Source organism: Rissa tridactyla, chromosome 1, assembly GCF_028500815.1.
Source record: "Rissa tridactyla isolate bRisTri1 chromosome 1, bRisTri1.patW.cur.20221130, whole genome shotgun sequence".
NCBI classification, from domain to species: Eukaryota; Metazoa; Chordata; class Aves; order Charadriiformes; family Laridae; genus Rissa; species Rissa tridactyla.
Genome location: NC_071466.1, coordinates 138170882 through 138188200, shown reverse-complemented (window position 1 = coordinate 138188200; position 17319 = coordinate 138170882). Strand labels below are relative to the sequence as shown.

Genomic DNA, 17319 nt, shown 5'->3' with positions numbered 1-17319 from the left:
GACAGAAGAATTGTCTATAAATACGGAACAGTGCTGGTGCGTGGTAGCTTCTGAACAAGCCTGTTCTCTGCCCACGCACGATGGCCAGCATCATTGAAAGCTCTGCACGGAACTCAGCTTCGTTTCTCTTGGCTGCCTTTGCTAATTGCCACCGAGATTTAATTTAACGCAAAAATAGTGCTCCTGTCTCATATGAACTGCGCCTCACTGTTACTGAGACCAAGGCTATGGGAAGACAATCCCCATCTAACACCACCTTTTGCCAGCTGTAGGCTGTACAGTGTGCTTTTGCAATCTAATAATAATACACCTTTCTTTCAACTCCCTGAACGACTGCTTGGTTCCTGCCAAAATAACAAATAAATAGTATGAAATAAATGTAGTTATTTGGGGGGAAGAACAAACTATTGGGGGGAAGAACAAACTACTGGTCGCGCAATTCAGTTTACAAACTTGAGTTCCTAATCTGCAATAGACACACGAATGGTTAAAGTCACATAATGTCAAATGATTACAGCCTAACCAGTGCTTGCCATAATGTCATTTGACATTATCCATCAGTCTGCTGCTGTTCCCCTTCCCGCCAGCAGCGAAGCCCCAGCTGGTCCCGTTGGATTGTTTTCTCACTGCGCTGGCAGAGCAATAGCAGCAGGACCTGGCTCCACCTGCACCCACAGCTCCCTGCCAGCTTGCATCCTCTGGGATGCCTGTTAGGGACCTATTCAAACATGCACCCATGGAGGATGCCACCAGGCGAGCGTGTGACTACAGAGCTTGTTTTCCTGCTCCTGTTTGGGAAAAACCACTATTTGCTGCAGGTGCCACAACCGTACCCCAGAAGAACTGACTCAGGCCGGGAGACACACTGAATTTAACAGGTGAGGACTCCCTGGGTGCCTGGTACAGTCATGACCCCTTTTGATCAGCAGGTCTTCTCCCAGGCCGTGCCCACCCCTGGCTTCTGGGTGAGTGTACCCGGACGGGTGTAGAAGCAACTCGAGAGGAGGCGGGGAGGGCAAGACCAAGGGAAGGACTTTTCCCAGGCAGTTCAGACCACGAGACCTCTGGAGAGGTGCAATGCTGAAGATGCAAAAGCGTTCAGCGCTGGCCTGAGGCTGACCCTACCAGGGCAGCGGGAATTTGACCGCTGATGTCAGTGGGCTCAGAGTTATGCCAGCATTGCCCACGCATGGACATCTTACCCGTGGGGTCTGAGCGAGTGGGAAAACCCCAGTGCAACAGTATTCACAGGGATATAACGAAAGGAAGTATAGATGGCTTTGGGTGGATTTATACATGGTGGCCAATGGATGGGGATTATAAAAAGCAGTGTTTTTCCTCTCCCTTTTTCCCTACATACTGATAGTGTAAGAGCTGTTCTGTTTTGTAAAGAAGTTATGCTGGTGATTCAGGGAGAGCAGTTCCACAAAGCAGAAGGTAACTGAAATAAAATGGACCGGACACATCAAAATCAATGCATTTAATAAAATAAAACATCTTCTTTTCTTCCCTAAAAGTTGTGTTAAAAACATGTATATGTACATTGGTTCAAAACCCAGAGAAAGCTCCTTGTTCAGGGGGTACATCGTAATTTTTCAAAGCAATGAAGCCAACTAGACAAATGTATTTGGGGGATTAGACTGAATAGGCCAGGCAAGCTTTTTTTCCTTTGCTTCTCTGTTAAAAGCATCATAGATGGAGTCTTTGGTGACAGTTTTGGCCGGAGCTGGGATTTCTGCAATCCCAACGTGATTTTTTTTGGCTATCCTGGAACTGGTGGTGATGGTGTATGCATTGCTTCTGTAGCATTTCATGGCGGACATGCAACACGTTTCTTTCATCCCTCTTCTGAAGTTTGCATTGTACACGGAGTAGAGGGTTGGTTTAGAGGCTGAAGAACTGAAAGAGATCCAGGTGATGGCCAGGAAAACCAAGGAGCTCTTTCTGTAGTCTGTTTCCTGCGGGTGCCACAGTTGTACCACGTAAAAAGGGAGCCAGGACAGGAGAAACACGGAGTTTAACATTAAGAACATCTTGATGGTTTTCACCTTTGTTCTTGGGACGATGTTCATTGTCCTCCTGACAGTCATGCCATCGGTGCCTATTCTCCAAATGTACTTGATGACTTTCTGATAGAAGAGGATAATGAGCATGGAGGGGATCAAAAACACCACCAAGAGGTGGATGATACTGTAGACGGCTCCTTCCCAAGAACTGGGGAGAAAAAAGTTGCAGTGGTCGTCGCTGTTGGAGCCATAGAAGAAGAAAGCCGGTGATGCAAAGACAGCGTCAAACAGCCAAGAGGCCAGAATCATTTTCTTGGCTTTCTCCCTGGACACTTTGAAGCTCAAGGGGTAGACAATAGTGTAGAATCGATCCACGCATATCGAGAGGAGCACGTAGATCTGGACTCCGGGGGTGAGGTACTGTACGTACCTTACCAGCTTGCACATCATGTTCCCCAGCGCCCACCTGCCCCAGATAAACTGGAGCAGCACGAAGGGCACGCTTGCAACACTGATGAGAAGGTCTGCACAAGCCATGGAGACAACAAAATAGTTGGTGGTGGATTGTGTCCTCCTGCTCCTGTGGATCACTAAGCAAACGAGGGAGTTTCCAAAGACGGAAACCAGCCACAACACTCCCAAAACAATGCTGGCTGCTGCAATTTCCCCTGGCCTCAGCTCATACTGCAAGACAGTGTGGTTCCTGCTTGCGCTGGGTCCTATGGGTGACTCCACCATCTCGCAGCCAGCAGGAGGGATGGAGGTTTTGAGGTAGCTCTTGTTCTGCTGCGGAAGCAATAAGGTAGGGAGAACAGAAGGACCGCTGCTGTTATCCATGCTGTGGGGAAACATGGCCAACTCTTCTGCTCAGGCTGCATCAAGAGAGAAGAGAAAATGTTGTATTTAACAAGTATGTGGGAAAAACCTACCTTAACTGGTGAAAGCTAATTTTAAACTACCTAAAGTAGTAGGTTTCAGAGAAATGGTCAGAAATCTCTGGTGAGATTATCTGGTGGAGCAGAGGCCATGAAGTTTCATGCAGATTCTTATGAATGGCCTGAGTATTTTAGGACAGGCACTCCTGTCCTCCGAAAGACAAATGTCCCTTTCACAGATAGAGACTGAGGTGCAGTTTCACCAGTGCTGCTGACCTGCAAACTGAGTGAGTGGAATATGCCCCACTGATCCCAGAAATGAGCTGTACTTCTGGAGTGTGTGGAAGTTGCAAAAAACCCACACCAACAGTGTCCCTGCTGCCTTGACTTGACATAAATCCATCAAGCAGATAGACAAAGGAGCTGTTTCTTATACCAAGAGGTGGAATGGGAAGTAATATTTTCCACGATCTTCATTGATAAGGATGCTAGCAGCCAAACCCTGCTCCCATCCAATCATTAGTACCATTGGTGTTAATATCCCCAATATCCCTGAATCTTTTTGTTTCTGGATGTAACTTTGGAAGGTAAGTGAGGTCTGAGTTTGAAGGCAAGGGAAAGCTCAGCGCGGTGGAAGGACTGGCAGCAAGCTGGGTGGGCGCTCCTCACCATGAATCCTCCTCAGCCCTTCCACAGTGAGGAGATTTTCATCAAGCGTTGGACACTGTGTAACTTAAAGTGTCTCTCCTGAACATCAACACTATCCCTGCACATCCTCGCCTCGTTAGTTACCTGCCCCATCAAGGGTAGCCTTTCCTGCTGTCACCCTGAGAAGAAGGGTCCCCCAAAACCTGCAGAAGAGTTTTTTATCAGCGGCAGAGTTTTGATTCAAAAGTAAAACTCTAGGGGAGGAGGTAAATGTTCTCATGCAGCTGAGGTGTGGGAGGAGCCTTTTGATTTCCAGCAGTGGAACTTCGGGTTGCAGCGGTTGAACTGCCACTAGACACTACTGCTGTCAGCTGTTGAGGATCTCTATGCTCTGGAGAAAACCCGGGGGGAGGGTCAATGTCCTTACCTTGGTCGGGGATCTCCCAAGCAGCAAGACTGACTCTTCACAGCTCCCCCTGCCGAGCGGAGTCCATCCGCCACCAACCTGCAGGTCTGTGGGTGACCCAAGAGGCAACTGAAGGGTTGCCATGAGCAACTGACACCAACACACAACACGGAACCTCTGCCCACGGCTGTGTCACGGGGAGCCCTTGCCCAGCTCTGGGAAAGGACTCAGTTGCCTTGTCTTGGCCTTGGGATGTGCCAAAGTTCTGAGCTCAGGAGTCCTCTGTTGAGACGACCTGTGGGTTTGCAGGGGTGCAGGGGTTGCCAGATGAGTGCAACCCCTGTTCTTTTTAAATGTGCATGTCTCCGTTTATAGTTCCCCCGTGTTTCCTTTTCCTTTCTTTGCTTTCCAGACCCTTCCTCCTTCTTTCCATCTCCTGTACAGACGTTGCCTTGCCTGGGCACTGATACCACATAGCCTTCACAGCTCCGAGGCCAGGTACTGAACGTCACCAAATTGGTGGGTGCAAGGCAAAAAAAGAGATTGGAACTGGGTTTAAAGGAGGTTATGGCTCTGTTAGCTGCTAAACAACTCACTATTATTAGATGGACAGTAGTTGAACTTGGGGGCCCCCAGTGTTTACCTCTTTAAAGCAGCACAGAGCAGTCATCCAACGCGGACTCTCATTGCTGACTACAACCCCACCCCCAATGCTAACTCAATCAATAATCTGTTGACTTTTTAGACAGTGTTTTTCACCTGCCTGGATGCTCGAGTGTCCTTTCTATTTGTGAGCTAGCACTGAAATACAGCTTCTGGGACAAATTTTTATATTAGCTGCATTGGGCCAGCACATTTAACTTCAATTCACGTCCTTTCCACTTCCGCATAATGGATTTCTCGCTCCTCTCTACAGTGTTTTCTTTTATTTTTGTGAAAGTGTGAATTTGTGGTATATCACCACCCCTGAAAAGTTTTAATTTACCTATCAACCATCATCTGTGTCTACCACGTAGAATTTTATCATTGAAAACATTATTAAAATAAAGTTCTATTTAAATGTGTTAGTTGTGTAAGTGAATTCCTTATTTTGTCTCTAATGTGGATATAATACAAATCCTCTGTAGTGTCCTGCGTCCAGTAACTAAATTAATGTGCCTGAAACTGTGTGTGGTTGTACATATCTACATTAGGATATATAAACCTGATGTTTGTATTACCATGACCCAAGCAACTTAAGCGCCTTGCCAAATACTTTGTATAGTTTCTTATCAGTTTTGCTTTTCCTTTATGACTTACTCTGTACATTCAATGCTTGACATAAGGGAATTATTTGAAACTGTCCGATTGGTACATGAAATATGTAGCTGCAGGTTCCTCTGAAGGGCCTGGCTAGGGCTTAAGGCAGAAGCTGTGCCTGGGGGTAACACAGCACAGGAATAGCCCTGACCTACCTGTCCCTGCATGGTGACACGGTGTGCAGTCCCGATTACATGGGCACAGTCCCATTTGCCTCATTGCTGCTACCGAGCATTACAGAATGTGACTGCCGTGCTCTTGGACTCTCTAAGACTGGCTTACAGTGACTAGTTTGGAGGAGAGGGTGTTAACTGTACATACAGTGTATGCAAGTGCGAATACCCACAAACGTATTTGAAGTTCCTCTTATCTGCGCCCAGGTGTTTCACCCTGTAGGGCACCAGCTCCCAAGCAGAGATGCTCTACAGAGGTAGAAAAACACCTTTAGTGACTTAGCTGTGACACAGGGCTGATGGGGTCTGTCCATCTTCCTCTCCCTCAGCATCCCTTCCTTCCCATCTTGGTGGGGAGGGAAGCACAGCAGCCACTGGGCAAGGCTGGCTCTCTCCTAGCCAGCCGCAGTGGTTTCTGCATGGCTTTTGGTGGACCACAGCTTCCCTGTACCTCAGCAGCCTGACTGAATTGAATCTGCTCTCTCCAGTGAGGCTGGGTGCCCACCCTATAAAGAAGAGGTGGGAAGGGGGCAAAGAAGCAATGGTGTCTGGACAAGGGCAGTTGTGTCATCCCATAGTATCTCTACTGCCTTGCTCATATTACATATCACATCAGCCCTCCTCATATTCCCTTAATCATCTACGCCTGTCTCACCACAGTAGTCTCCGCACAGGGCTCCATATTCGCTCTCCTTCCAGCATCCCGACACCCCCAACCCTTAACACTATTCCAACAGTCCCAGTGAAGAACCATTTTCCTCACCCTCAAGTTACAACCACCCCAGCCAGACCTTTAGCCATTTTTTTTATTTTTTTTTTTTTTTTATGAGCTTCTTTCAGCTTGGCTTCTTCCACCACCACTATGTAAGCAAAGGCAGGTGGCAGCTGGGACCCTGCCTAATGCATAGCACAGGTAATATTTGTGCTTGCTTTTAGTATTCAGTCTCACAGTTCATTCACTGTGTGATACGGTTAGTAGGTGACACTTTAAATGTTTGCATTCTCTTGCAGATTTTTCTTTTAAGAGTGAAAAAAGTTTTACCAGTTTACCAAAAGAGGGAAGCCTGGCTACCAAAGTCTCCCTCTGCATTTCAAAAAACTATAAATAAACATGTTCTGAAAGAAAAGCAGCTGAAAATTTCAGGGGAAAAAAAAAAAAAAAGCACCAAGAATGCAAGAATCACAATGAAACATTAGGAATTGCCCCAAACTGGCCATCTGATGTGAAATGAGAAGATAGGCTCAGTCTCTTCCCGCACATACCTCCAAATAAAAGCCAACACCACCCAGCTGTGTTAACAAAGGAGACGGGGACTGGCTGGGCATGAAGAACAAGTCAGCCGCCCATCCCTTGGCGTGGGTCCATGGTGTCGGGCAGGCAGCAGCAGGGCAGGATGAAGCAGGATGTGTCCCTGCTGCTGCTGCTGCCGCCGTCGCCGCCCCTTGTAGGGAAGGATCTCAGAGAAGCAAGAAATCTCACCTCTGTTTAAGTTTCTTTCTTTAAAGCAGACAGCAGATGTCTGCCAGAGATGGGACCAGATGGCCTATTTTCATTGTTCTACCCTAACTGTTACAATGTGTAGTATAACCTGCCCCTTTGGTAGCTCTTCACATAATGGCCCACCCCTAAAAAGAAAGTGTCTTTTATTTACAGATAACTGTATTATTCTAAGTACTCATACTACTCTCACCCTTCTCTGTAAGGATGAGAGACCTGAAAAAGAAGGAATATATCTTACAGTCTTTTTATTCCTTGCACTCCTTACTCTCTGGGCCACTATTACTCCTAAACGCTGCCCCAAAAGTAATAATAATAATAAAAAAAAAAACAATTACAAAGAGGAAATGAAAAATTTCCCAGGAAAAAACATTACTTAAGCAATCAATCGCACTAAGGCCATTGAGGGAGTAGACAGGCTTGTCCATACAACTCCCCTTCCGCAAACACCCTGTGCTTTGGCGGCGGTTTGAACAGGATTACTCAGGGAGATGAGAGACGCTCACGCAGACACCAGAAGATGCACATGTCCGTTTAGACCAGGACGTGCAGATTAACCGCTTTCACGACCGCCTCCAAAAGCGGATCTCAGTCGGAGGAGACCGAGCCAAACCACATCAGCCTGACCCACCACCCCCCAAGAGTTTCACCGGGTGGTTTTCCCTTTGCGCCCGGGACCGGCCCCGGGACCGGCGAGCGGCTGGAGGAGCGGAGCCACCCCCGCAGCCCCGCCGGGCGGGCCGAAGGGAGGGCGGGCAAGCCGGAGGGAAAGGGGGGTGGCTCGGATCCACCTCCCCCGGCCCCTCCTCCCGGAGGTGTCGGCGGACCGGGACTCCCACCGTTCTCCACCGCTGCCTTCCCGCCCTCGGACGCGCAGCGGAGACCAGCCCGGTGGGCGGAGGCGGGGGGGTCGGCCCGAAGGTGCCCCCAAAAACGCATCGCCGCCGCGGGAGCAGAGGAGGCGTCTCGGCGGCGGCTATCCCGGCTACCAGCCCTTCTGGGAAGCTGGCCGCGAAATCCGGTTGCCGGCCGAGGAGGGTCCGGTACGTCTGTCGTAAGGGGCGCCCAGAGAGCGGCGAGGGACTATGCAGCCCGCTAGCCGCCGGTGGCCCGTTTGCTGGCTAGTGATCGCCTGCGCGGTGGCCAGACCATGCCTGAGTCAAGAGTGCTCCGCCGAGAGAATGGCCGATACCATCGTCGATATAAACTTATCTCTGCCCAAAGGCATCCGGGGCGCGGAGCCGCTGTACGCCCCGAACCCCGAAGCTTGTGTCCGCGCCTGCTGCTCGGGGGAAAAGCTGTCAGGTAACCGGCTCCTCTTCCATCTTTTCTGTGACTGCGTACGAGCAGCGCTTGGGAAATTACTTCTGAAGTTGTCTGGGATAAGGGCATTCTCTATATTCAGCCCGCAAACGTTAATTTACCCTTTCCTTCACGCTGCGATGAGTAACGGCTTGCAGCTGCTATCCTGTTTTGCCAGGTGCGGTGTCAGATCTTAATGCAAGACCTCAGAGTGTTCAGGAAAATAGCTGTAGTAAAGGGACAGTGGTAATTTTAAATGATAAAAACTCTCAGACCCCCAAACTTTTAAGAGCCGGGAGCTGTATTTCGTAGATGTGCTACAAAGTAACCGACATGTTGCGCTACATTTAATTTCTGCCAAAAATGAGAGTGCTTACCCTTCTCTGAGAGGGCTGATTCGCATCAAGCTCTTGGAGCAGCAGGAGGTACAGCAGCAGCGAGTAGACATGACAGTGGTAAAAGTGACCCCCCTAAGCAGCAAGAAGCCAAGAGATTCCTGGGATGTGAAGGGAAAAGTGGATAACTAACCTCCTTCCCGATGAGTATATCAAAGAAGTTTTCAGATTTATCAGAATTTGGCAGTGCGGTACAGACGAGGGGAGGATGAAGGGTTAGTCTCATTATTTCCCCAAGTTCATTTGTGCAGGAAGGGGAAGGTGTGACCTTTTGTATGTTGGCCCTGGGCCATTCTTTTGCAGTCCTGGGTTGTTTTTACTGTTGGAATGTTGTACGTTAGTACTTTTCCTCTTACTCACTGGAGGAAAAACTAATTTAACAGATCAGAGCTTATTATCAAGATGGTATAAAAGTTCTTATTGCTGAAATACGTGTTTGTGTGTATATATATATCTCTCGTGTTTTGCAGGAGACAAGAAGTGTAATTTGATGATTTTTGACACTCAAAGGACAAGCACACATCCGAACTGCTACCTGTTTTACTGCCCTAGCACAGAGGCTTGTCCAATGAAACCCGCGACGGGATATGCGAGCTACAAGATAACTAAAGGTAAATAATATTTAGAGCCACTAGTCCCCACACTAGATGACTTTTGCACCTGTGAGTTTTCAGTAGTGACCAGAAAATGTTTGGGGTTGCGTTTTCGGTAAAATGCTCTAATCCAAGCACTGTAATTTGAAAATGCTGCTCTTTTGCTTTGTGGAAGGTGGGTGGGCAGGTGTGTGGCGAGCTCTTGTGTGGGCCCATCTTTCTGGTTAGAATAACATTCCAACCCTTATTGAATTCCTTCACGTTAAATTTAGAACTCTTCATAATTTTCCCTTGCTTAAAACAAAAAGAAGCTGCTTCAGTCTTGGTATATTCAAGAAGGAAAATTTCCTGTGTGTAGTGCTGAAGAGTATCACTAAGAACAACAGAAATACGATGCCCTGGTAGCCATCTACATATTCAAAGGATCCATGATACGCTGATGAATACCATATACACACCGGGAGAAACACCGAGCAAATGTTGGGTAAGACTCGGATCACCACTGTGATGCTGCTGAGTAATTGGCAATAGTAATCATTATTCTCTGCTTTCAGTTAGGGAACCTGAAGTGCAGATGCAAAAGGACTAAGCTCAAAGCTTTATGGCATGTGGGCTATGCCATCAGAAATATCTTGCTATCTGTCATGTGCTGTGGGATTTTTAATAGCAAGTCTTACTTGTTGACTGACGTTGGCTCGCGCCAGGCCTGCTTGAACGGCTCAGATAAGAAACTGATAATTAGACTGTCCTCCTGCCAAGAGTTCACAAGGTGGTTTCGGTGTGGCTGCTTGAGAGAGCAGAAATTTCGTGTTTCCAGAGACTGAACTTTTGCTGAAAAAGAGAACTTTTCCAAGAGGAACTATGCAAGGAGCGACAGCAGGATATGAAGAAAGATTATTCACATCATGTTACCCAATAATTTTGTGCAAGCACAGGCACACAAGAATTGAGCAAAAGCAACACGCAACAAATTAACTGCATGCCTGTAAAATTATCATGAGAACTATTCTTTTCTCCAGCTCTTTCTCCCTTAGAAGAATACAGGGGTTTCAAACACAGAAACAAGGAATGTAATCGTACTTGTGCTTTCATCCTTCATGTAGTGTAATGCTCAGTTAACAACTTGATTGCATATACCATCACTTTTTCATTTTGCATTTTTTAGCTTCTGTAAACATTGAATTATGGAAAAATTATGCTAGCGTATTTACCTTATGTTCCCAATAGGTTTTCAAAGGTAGCACCTTAGCAGTGTTGGTACTGACAAACATTTCAAGCTTCATTTTTTCGTATGAGAATCTGCATGTGGTGACACTGAAAACCAAACCAAAAGGGGGAAAGACATTTTATTGGTAATCAAGCATCTTAAAATACTGTTGCTATGTTAGTAATGGAATTCTGTTTTTTCTTTTTTTAACGATTCTGCTGGCTGCTAACTAATGGAAACAACCTATGGCTTGGGATGTAAAACATTTCCTTGTCCCAGTTGCAAAGAGCTATTGCTAAAAAAGAAATAACGTTTCTGGTTTCTGCTGTTCATGTACTTTTGCGGTGCTTGCCTTTTCCACCCCACTAAGACACCCAGGCAAGACTGGTGGGTTCTAGCAAAGTAGGCTCAGGAGGTGTTCAGTTTGGTTTTTTTTTTAAAAGCAACAACCTGAAGTTTGGTTTCTAATGCAACTTATTGGATTTGAGATATCAGCAGGACCACTTTGGTTTCTTAATCTCTTCTTGAAGTTTGACTTGCGTAGTGCCCTTGTTCTTTCTTGCCAACAAGCATATCTATCCTACCTCAGCTGTGCCTCGCACGTGACAGTTTTGGGCAATTGCATTTGGGACCTTGTAGTCTAAAATGGAGACGAAGAATACTAGAAAATCAACGTTTGATGCTGGAAATTCATTAAGGCAGGCAGTTACGCTAATTAATCTGAGTGCTGCAGAGTAGCAGTGATACTTAACTCCTGTACGGGACCCATCACGTATCCTCCCTGTGCTTCCTCCACCCGTCCTTTGAACGCTGTGTGACTGCTCCCTGCTTGCCTAGCTGTTGCCCAGGCGAGCCAGCTGAAGATGACAGAGCATGCTGCAAGTGCTTTGTAGCTGCCACGCTACATGCGCTGGTTGTTTAAATGCACGGGGGGAGAAAGCGTCCATGGGAGTGCATCGGGAATAGGGGAAAAGTGAGCTGGGAACTGACCCCACGGTGTTGACAGGCCATTTCCTCGCTGGTGTGGAAATGGGTCCAGAGCTGCGGAAGCAAACTGAGAGTTTGGGTGTCTCTGACCATACAGTTTCTGATTCTCTAATAACTGAACATTTTGTTATTTAAAGCCATTTTCTAAAACCAGAGTATGGCTTTTCTCTAAAGTCAGACCTTGTGGCTGGAGTCCGTTATCTCTACTTAGGATCTTACTTTGCTAACAAGCTAGTACCTGACTGTAAGTTTAGGATAAAAATTGGTGTCTGTGACTCAAGCAAAGTATTTGCTGTTCTCTTGTTTAAAGCATTGCCAGTTTTTTTGTTTGTTGGTTTTGGGGTGGGTTTTTTTGCATTTCATTTTTTTGTGGAGTCTTAAGGCTTGGAAATATATATTACAACAGCAGCCAAGTAGGCTTCTTTGCATGTATAATAAAACTGAAATAAATCCATGCCTCTAGATTCCTACTTGAGAAAAAGGTGACAATGAAAGTGTCATGGGCTTTTTGTTATTTATTTCAATTCCAGTGCAGTTAACAAACCTCTTTATTTCTATTAAAAAAACAGATGAGTGAGAGTCAGAAGTACTTGAGAGGGTGTTCCCTTTTAAATGTTCTGTACGGCAACTGAATGATAATGATTATATATATTTATATATACACAAATATATATATGTGTGTATGTATATATAAAAACTGAATGATAACAGCCCGTCTTCCCAGAGCTCCTGCTCACCCAATGTCTCTCTATGATACCTGTGTAGAATCAGGCAGCTGCTTTGATTATCGATTGTATGGAATTTGTCACATAAAGCTGTTGCCTTGCTTCCAAATTCTATTAAATAACATTCACCCACCTGGTTTGCAAGCAATACATATCAGCTTCTGCAGAAATGATCGAGTGCAGCCTGCTTCTTGTGGAGGCCTTCACTACAAATACCTCGGAGGCTCTTGGAGTAGTGTCTTCTAGCATGGCAGTAGGGAGCTCAGGTCTTTCCTACAAATCAGCATGCGTATAAAATGGTCTATAAAATGGGATATTATTGCCACCTTCATAAGAGAATTTTTGTATGTGAATTGAATTGTATCAAACAATCACAGGGTGCTTGGATATTACAAAAATAGGAGTATATAATCATCTTTTCTAGGTGAAAATGTGTACATCTGACAAAAAGTGACGTCGATAATATCTACTTCTTAATTGACAGAGGCTGAGAATGGTTTAAAGGCAATGGGCCTACTCACTCTGCATTGCACTGCTAAATAAAACACTTACGTGCATGTGATACGAGCACAAAACAATCAGATTGGGATGCTCACTCTGCACAGGTGAATTCTGTAAGAAGCATCAGTCAGGGTCTGGTGTGCCCAAGCTTGAGACTGACAGGTCTTATGACACAGAATTTAAAAGTCACTCACCATATTTTAAGGAAAGGAAGATCTTGATGCCTCAGTTTCATTAGTCATTACTTTCTGGAGTCCCCTTATATCTCTCTTATTCAGAAATACAAATAGAGCAAGCCTGTGGTAGTCAAAAATAGATTTAATAATTAAATATTGGTATTTCATTTCTGTTTCCAGACACCCATGCCCCAGAGGATACATCCTTCAAAAGTGAGGACTTTTCTTCAAATGGCTATTCCATGTCTTCGGATGCTGGAGCCTTTCTTTCTCCCAGTCAGACTAGCCGTCAGAATCGTACCGCTGCTTTGCAACAATCTGTCTTTCATCAGGCATCTGAACTCCTTAACCACGTGGTCGAGCATTTAGACAACATTGAATTGCATACAGTTTTTCGTGAATCTCAGAAGGCAAAACATCCTGAGAGCTTAGACCCCATCCCAAGCCAGAAAGTAATCAACCTGCCGCCAAATACGACTTCTGCTGTTCGAATTAGAAACCCCTCTGCTTCCTTCCCCACCACTCAGTCTAGCGCTCCTGAACCCAGCAGTACTACTCTGACTCCTCTGCCTACAAGTACCACCCGACCAGAATCTCAAACAACCTCTCTGCATCTTGCTGGTGCTAAACCTACTATTGTCACCACCACTACCACCACCACCACAGCTACCTTTCTGCCTGCTGCGACCACTAGAGCTAAACCTGGTGTTCCTGCCACCAGCATCGCTGGTGCTCATGTTCCTCTTTCCAGTCCTGCAACTTCTGCTTCTGTTTCTGCAACCGAGCAGGTAACCACAAATTCCAGATCTGCTTCCACCCCGTCAGGGCTAAGAACTCCAGCCACCCATCCTGGGCCAACAGTTGTCTCTTCCAACGATACCCGCCATGTCACCCTCCTCTCTTTTTCGGGTTTCACTCTGCCTGCTAGTGATTCCCCGATGTCTTTCCAAAACAACCCTCAGGGTTATGACCCATCTGATTCAGAAAGCTACCTGCCAGAGAGTTTTCTGGGAGGGAAAGGTGTCGTTCAGCTGGGAGAAAAAAGCAGCCTTGTAGCGGCTTTGCTTTTTGGGGTGATATTCTTGTTGCTAGTTATCACACTGACAGGCAAGAAAATACACGAATCTCTTCAGAAGAGGCATTATACCAGGCTGGATTATTTGATCAATGGAATGTATGCTGATGTATGATGGGGACAGGGAATAAGATTGTGTGGAGCATCTCCCGCCTTTGAGAGGACAACTCTGAAACGGAACAGTAGATATTGAAATCTCAGAAGAGGATGGATTCCTTTTTTTTTTGCCACTAATGGGAAAGCAGCAGATGGCTTTGGTGGGGAAGAGAACTGCTGAGTACTGCTTTTTCTACTCTGAACTGTAATATCTGTCATTTTTGATTTATTACTAAATCTGGAAAATAAACACTAAAATCCAAGTTAAGCTAAGAAGATCTTGTATTTAAGGAGAAAAAGCACTTGAAAAGCTTAATCTGTACTGTGACAAGATTAGTGGAATAGAAGTACACCTAATAAATTGACTACCTATGCAGCGCGTGAGTGTTTTCAATGCTATTTGCCCCCAAATGCCATAGTGTTACACGATTGTCTGGCAATCCTGTTTACTCTACCTGTAGCCTTAAAGGGGTACTTGGTAGTACAGTTTTGCGTTGAAATGGTTTTAGGTACAAACAGTAAAAATTGTAGTACACGTAAGATAGTTGGCTTAACTTTCCTAAGCTACGTGTATTTTACGGATATGTACCTTTAATGCTCTTTTCTTCTGCTTATTTTCTTCATCACAAGCTATCCTTAAAACCACAGGCTGCAAATCTGAGTTTGCCTTTTCCAAAGAGCTCGCCACCTTGTAGCACGTTGTTTTTTTGCCAGACGTATCAGAGAGAAAGAGTTTTTATCATATCAAAGTAAAGCAAGCTGCAATCAAGCTCTTTCATGACAAACAGCATGATCGAGTGACTTGGCACACGCACAAGAGAGAATCTGTTCCAATACACCTAAATCCCTAACAGTTGAGACTCGACACCTGATCGCAGAGCAGGCAGAAACTTGCGAGGGGGCTTTAGCGAAGACAACAGCTGTATTATTGGCAGAAGACACACAGAAAGGTGCGGTCTCCATTTGCTGAGCATCTAAAGGGAGGTAAAACAGTTTTCAAGGAAAATGGTGGCGATGTTGTTGGAGGGTGCCAACCTCAGGGAAGTTTCCTACGGTCAGCAGGAGCAATTGAACAAGTCTGCATTATCTTCATGCTTCTGGCGTTCTCCTACTTTCCTCACCAGGCTGGTGGCTCTTGAAAGAGCTCCTTGCAACGGTGTCGGACTTGTTGTCCCTCCTGAACACACAGAGCTCTTCCTGGCTCTCAGAGCACACTCTCTTCACTTCTAGGGTCATCTTCATGTCACTGGTAATAAGCATAGCTGCTGCATGTTTTTCCCCGACTCTGCCGTAAGAGATGAGTGAGAGTATGTGTGAGCATCTGCTGCTCGCTACGCAACTTCCAGTTCGTATTATTCACATTTCCCTTCACATACACCCAGGTCTAAACCTGGTTTTGGAATGAAAGACTAGATTTCACAGTATTGGTGTGGCAGGCAGCATAATCAACAACAAACATCAAGACACAGAAGGAAGGGTGCCTTGTGAATACAAGTAAATAAATCTATTACAAAATATGAAACGTGACTCACGTCCAAGAGGTTCTTAGATCTGTCAAGCTTACTGTGGTGTGAAGCAGGCAAAAATGGCCCCAAGGCAAGTTTTCTGAGAACTCTAACAATAACTTTATGCAGAAAATTCTCTGAAAATTCCATTATTCAAAGATCAAAGAAAAGCCAGTGTTCCTTATGTCAAGAAGTTGAATTCTTACTATGTGAGGGCCGCAAATTGGTTTACAGATACAAAACCAGCTGGTCTTCTGTGCTGCTTAAGTCTGACAATGCTTAAATAAAAACCATACTGTATAACCTCTTAAAAGTGAACAAAATTGCAACAGAAAAGTATTTCGAGTTCATCAGTTTGTCTATTGACTGCGCTTTGTTTAACCTCAGTTTCTTTCCTTTTTTTTTTTTTAAAATGGCTATTTTCAAAGCTTTCTGGTCAAGGAACGTGATGGGGGTGAACAATATTTCTGGGAAATGAATTAATAAGATGATAAGTCCAGTTGTGGGCTGTAAAAATGCAGGTGCAGATCTGAGGTTGACCATAATTTTCTCTCAGAAGAACTACAACTTTGTGAGAAGCCTTCTGTGTTGCTGATGCCATCACGGCAGCTTATTGCAGAAGAGGTGCTGAGAACAACCCCTGAACCCTCACTGTGTCTTTCTGCTGTAATAACTAATTTGTTGGAGGGAGAGATGGTTGGTATTAATTGATACAGGACAGTACAGTAGAGATACGTTCAAGAGAAGGCAGGCAGACATATCTCAGGGTCGTTCAGAGCACTAGGCAGGTATTTGGCTAACATCGCTAGAAACATCGCCCTCCAACCCAAACGTCACTGTATATCATGCACGGTGAATGGCAGAAGTAAAGCAGCGAGGTGCATAGATACCATGACAAATTTGATGAGGATGCTGAGATGAGCGGCCTTTCACAATTTTTGAGGAAACCAAACATCTTCAAATGCTCTTACATTAAAAATCCTTTTTAATGCTTGAGCAAAGAAAAGTAGGTATTAGGCAGGTGCACTGAAACGCTTATCGTTCTTTTTTCTGCCATCCATTTGTCTTGTTGGATTAAGAACAAACGGGGAATTGTTAGGTGACAAGTTTGTATCTTTCTGGAGGGGTATTTACAAGCTGTGTTTGAACACTAGAGGGCAACAACAGTTTATTAAATAGAATTGACAAGTTTTGAGGATGCCAATTAAAAAATGTTTTAATTAGCTTGGATTTTAACTTTCCAATCAATGGTTATTTCATTGCAAAAAATTTTTATAGGAAAGCTGCTTTGTTTATTGGAAGGTTCTAGGTGGAGGATTATATACGCACACTTTTAAAACTTCTTACTACATCATATAGTGGTAGTGAACAGCTGTAGAAGGCAATAAAACTAAGCATATTATCTTTTCTATTTTAATACTATTAAATCAAATTGCATTATTAGTCACGTATTGGCATTGACAGTTAACAGAGCGGGAGACAGATTTCCCATCATCATTCTTTCAACTATGATGCTTAATAATACGCATTTTTGGAGCTTATTTATTTGTCTGCTTAATGCTCTTGTATTATGAAACAGAAAGGAGTGAGACAGAGTAACTGTAAAAAATCCATCCAGTTTGTTATGCTGTTCAACACTGCTTATGGAAAACCTATGTGTGTTCTTCTATTTTTCCATTGACATCTCCTATGGTCTTAACCGTACACCATACTCATGTCACCAGATCATCAGCCATCACAATATGATGACAACCTGTGCACTTGGGGTGGCTCTTTCTAAAGGTAACCAGTTACATTATGGGTCGAGGCCAAAAGCTGATTGATTTTAATCACCTGGAGAGTGTAATAAATG

General features: G+C 45.0%; 2 protein-coding genes across 2 annotated transcripts; one reads left to right on the top strand and one right to left on the bottom strand.

The window, feature by feature from the left end:
* Nucleotides 1–1504: 1504 nt before the first annotated feature.
* Nucleotides 1505–7243, bottom strand: LOC128904238 (probable G-protein coupled receptor 19). The gene is made up of 2 exons (XM_054188299.1): nucleotides 3957–7243; nucleotides 1505–2878 (listed from the first exon to the last, which is right to left on the bottom strand). The coding sequence occupies exon 2, from the start codon at nucleotides 2856–2858 to the stop codon at nucleotides 1614–1616; it is 1245 nt and encodes a 414-aa protein (XP_054044274.1). The 5' UTR covers nucleotides 2859–2878; nucleotides 3957–7243; the 3' UTR covers nucleotides 1505–1613.
* Nucleotides 7244–7713: 470 nt separating this feature from the next.
* Nucleotides 7714–15777, top strand: MANSC1 (MANSC domain containing 1). The gene is made up of 3 exons (XM_054188298.1): nucleotides 7714–8210; nucleotides 9073–9213; nucleotides 12972–15777. Exons 1-3 carry the CDS (start codon nucleotides 7991–7993, stop codon nucleotides 13979–13981), a joined length of 1371 nt encoding a protein of 456 aa, XP_054044273.1. The 5' UTR covers nucleotides 7714–7990; the 3' UTR covers nucleotides 13982–15777.
* The last annotated feature ends 1542 nt before the right edge of the window (nucleotides 15778–17319 follow it).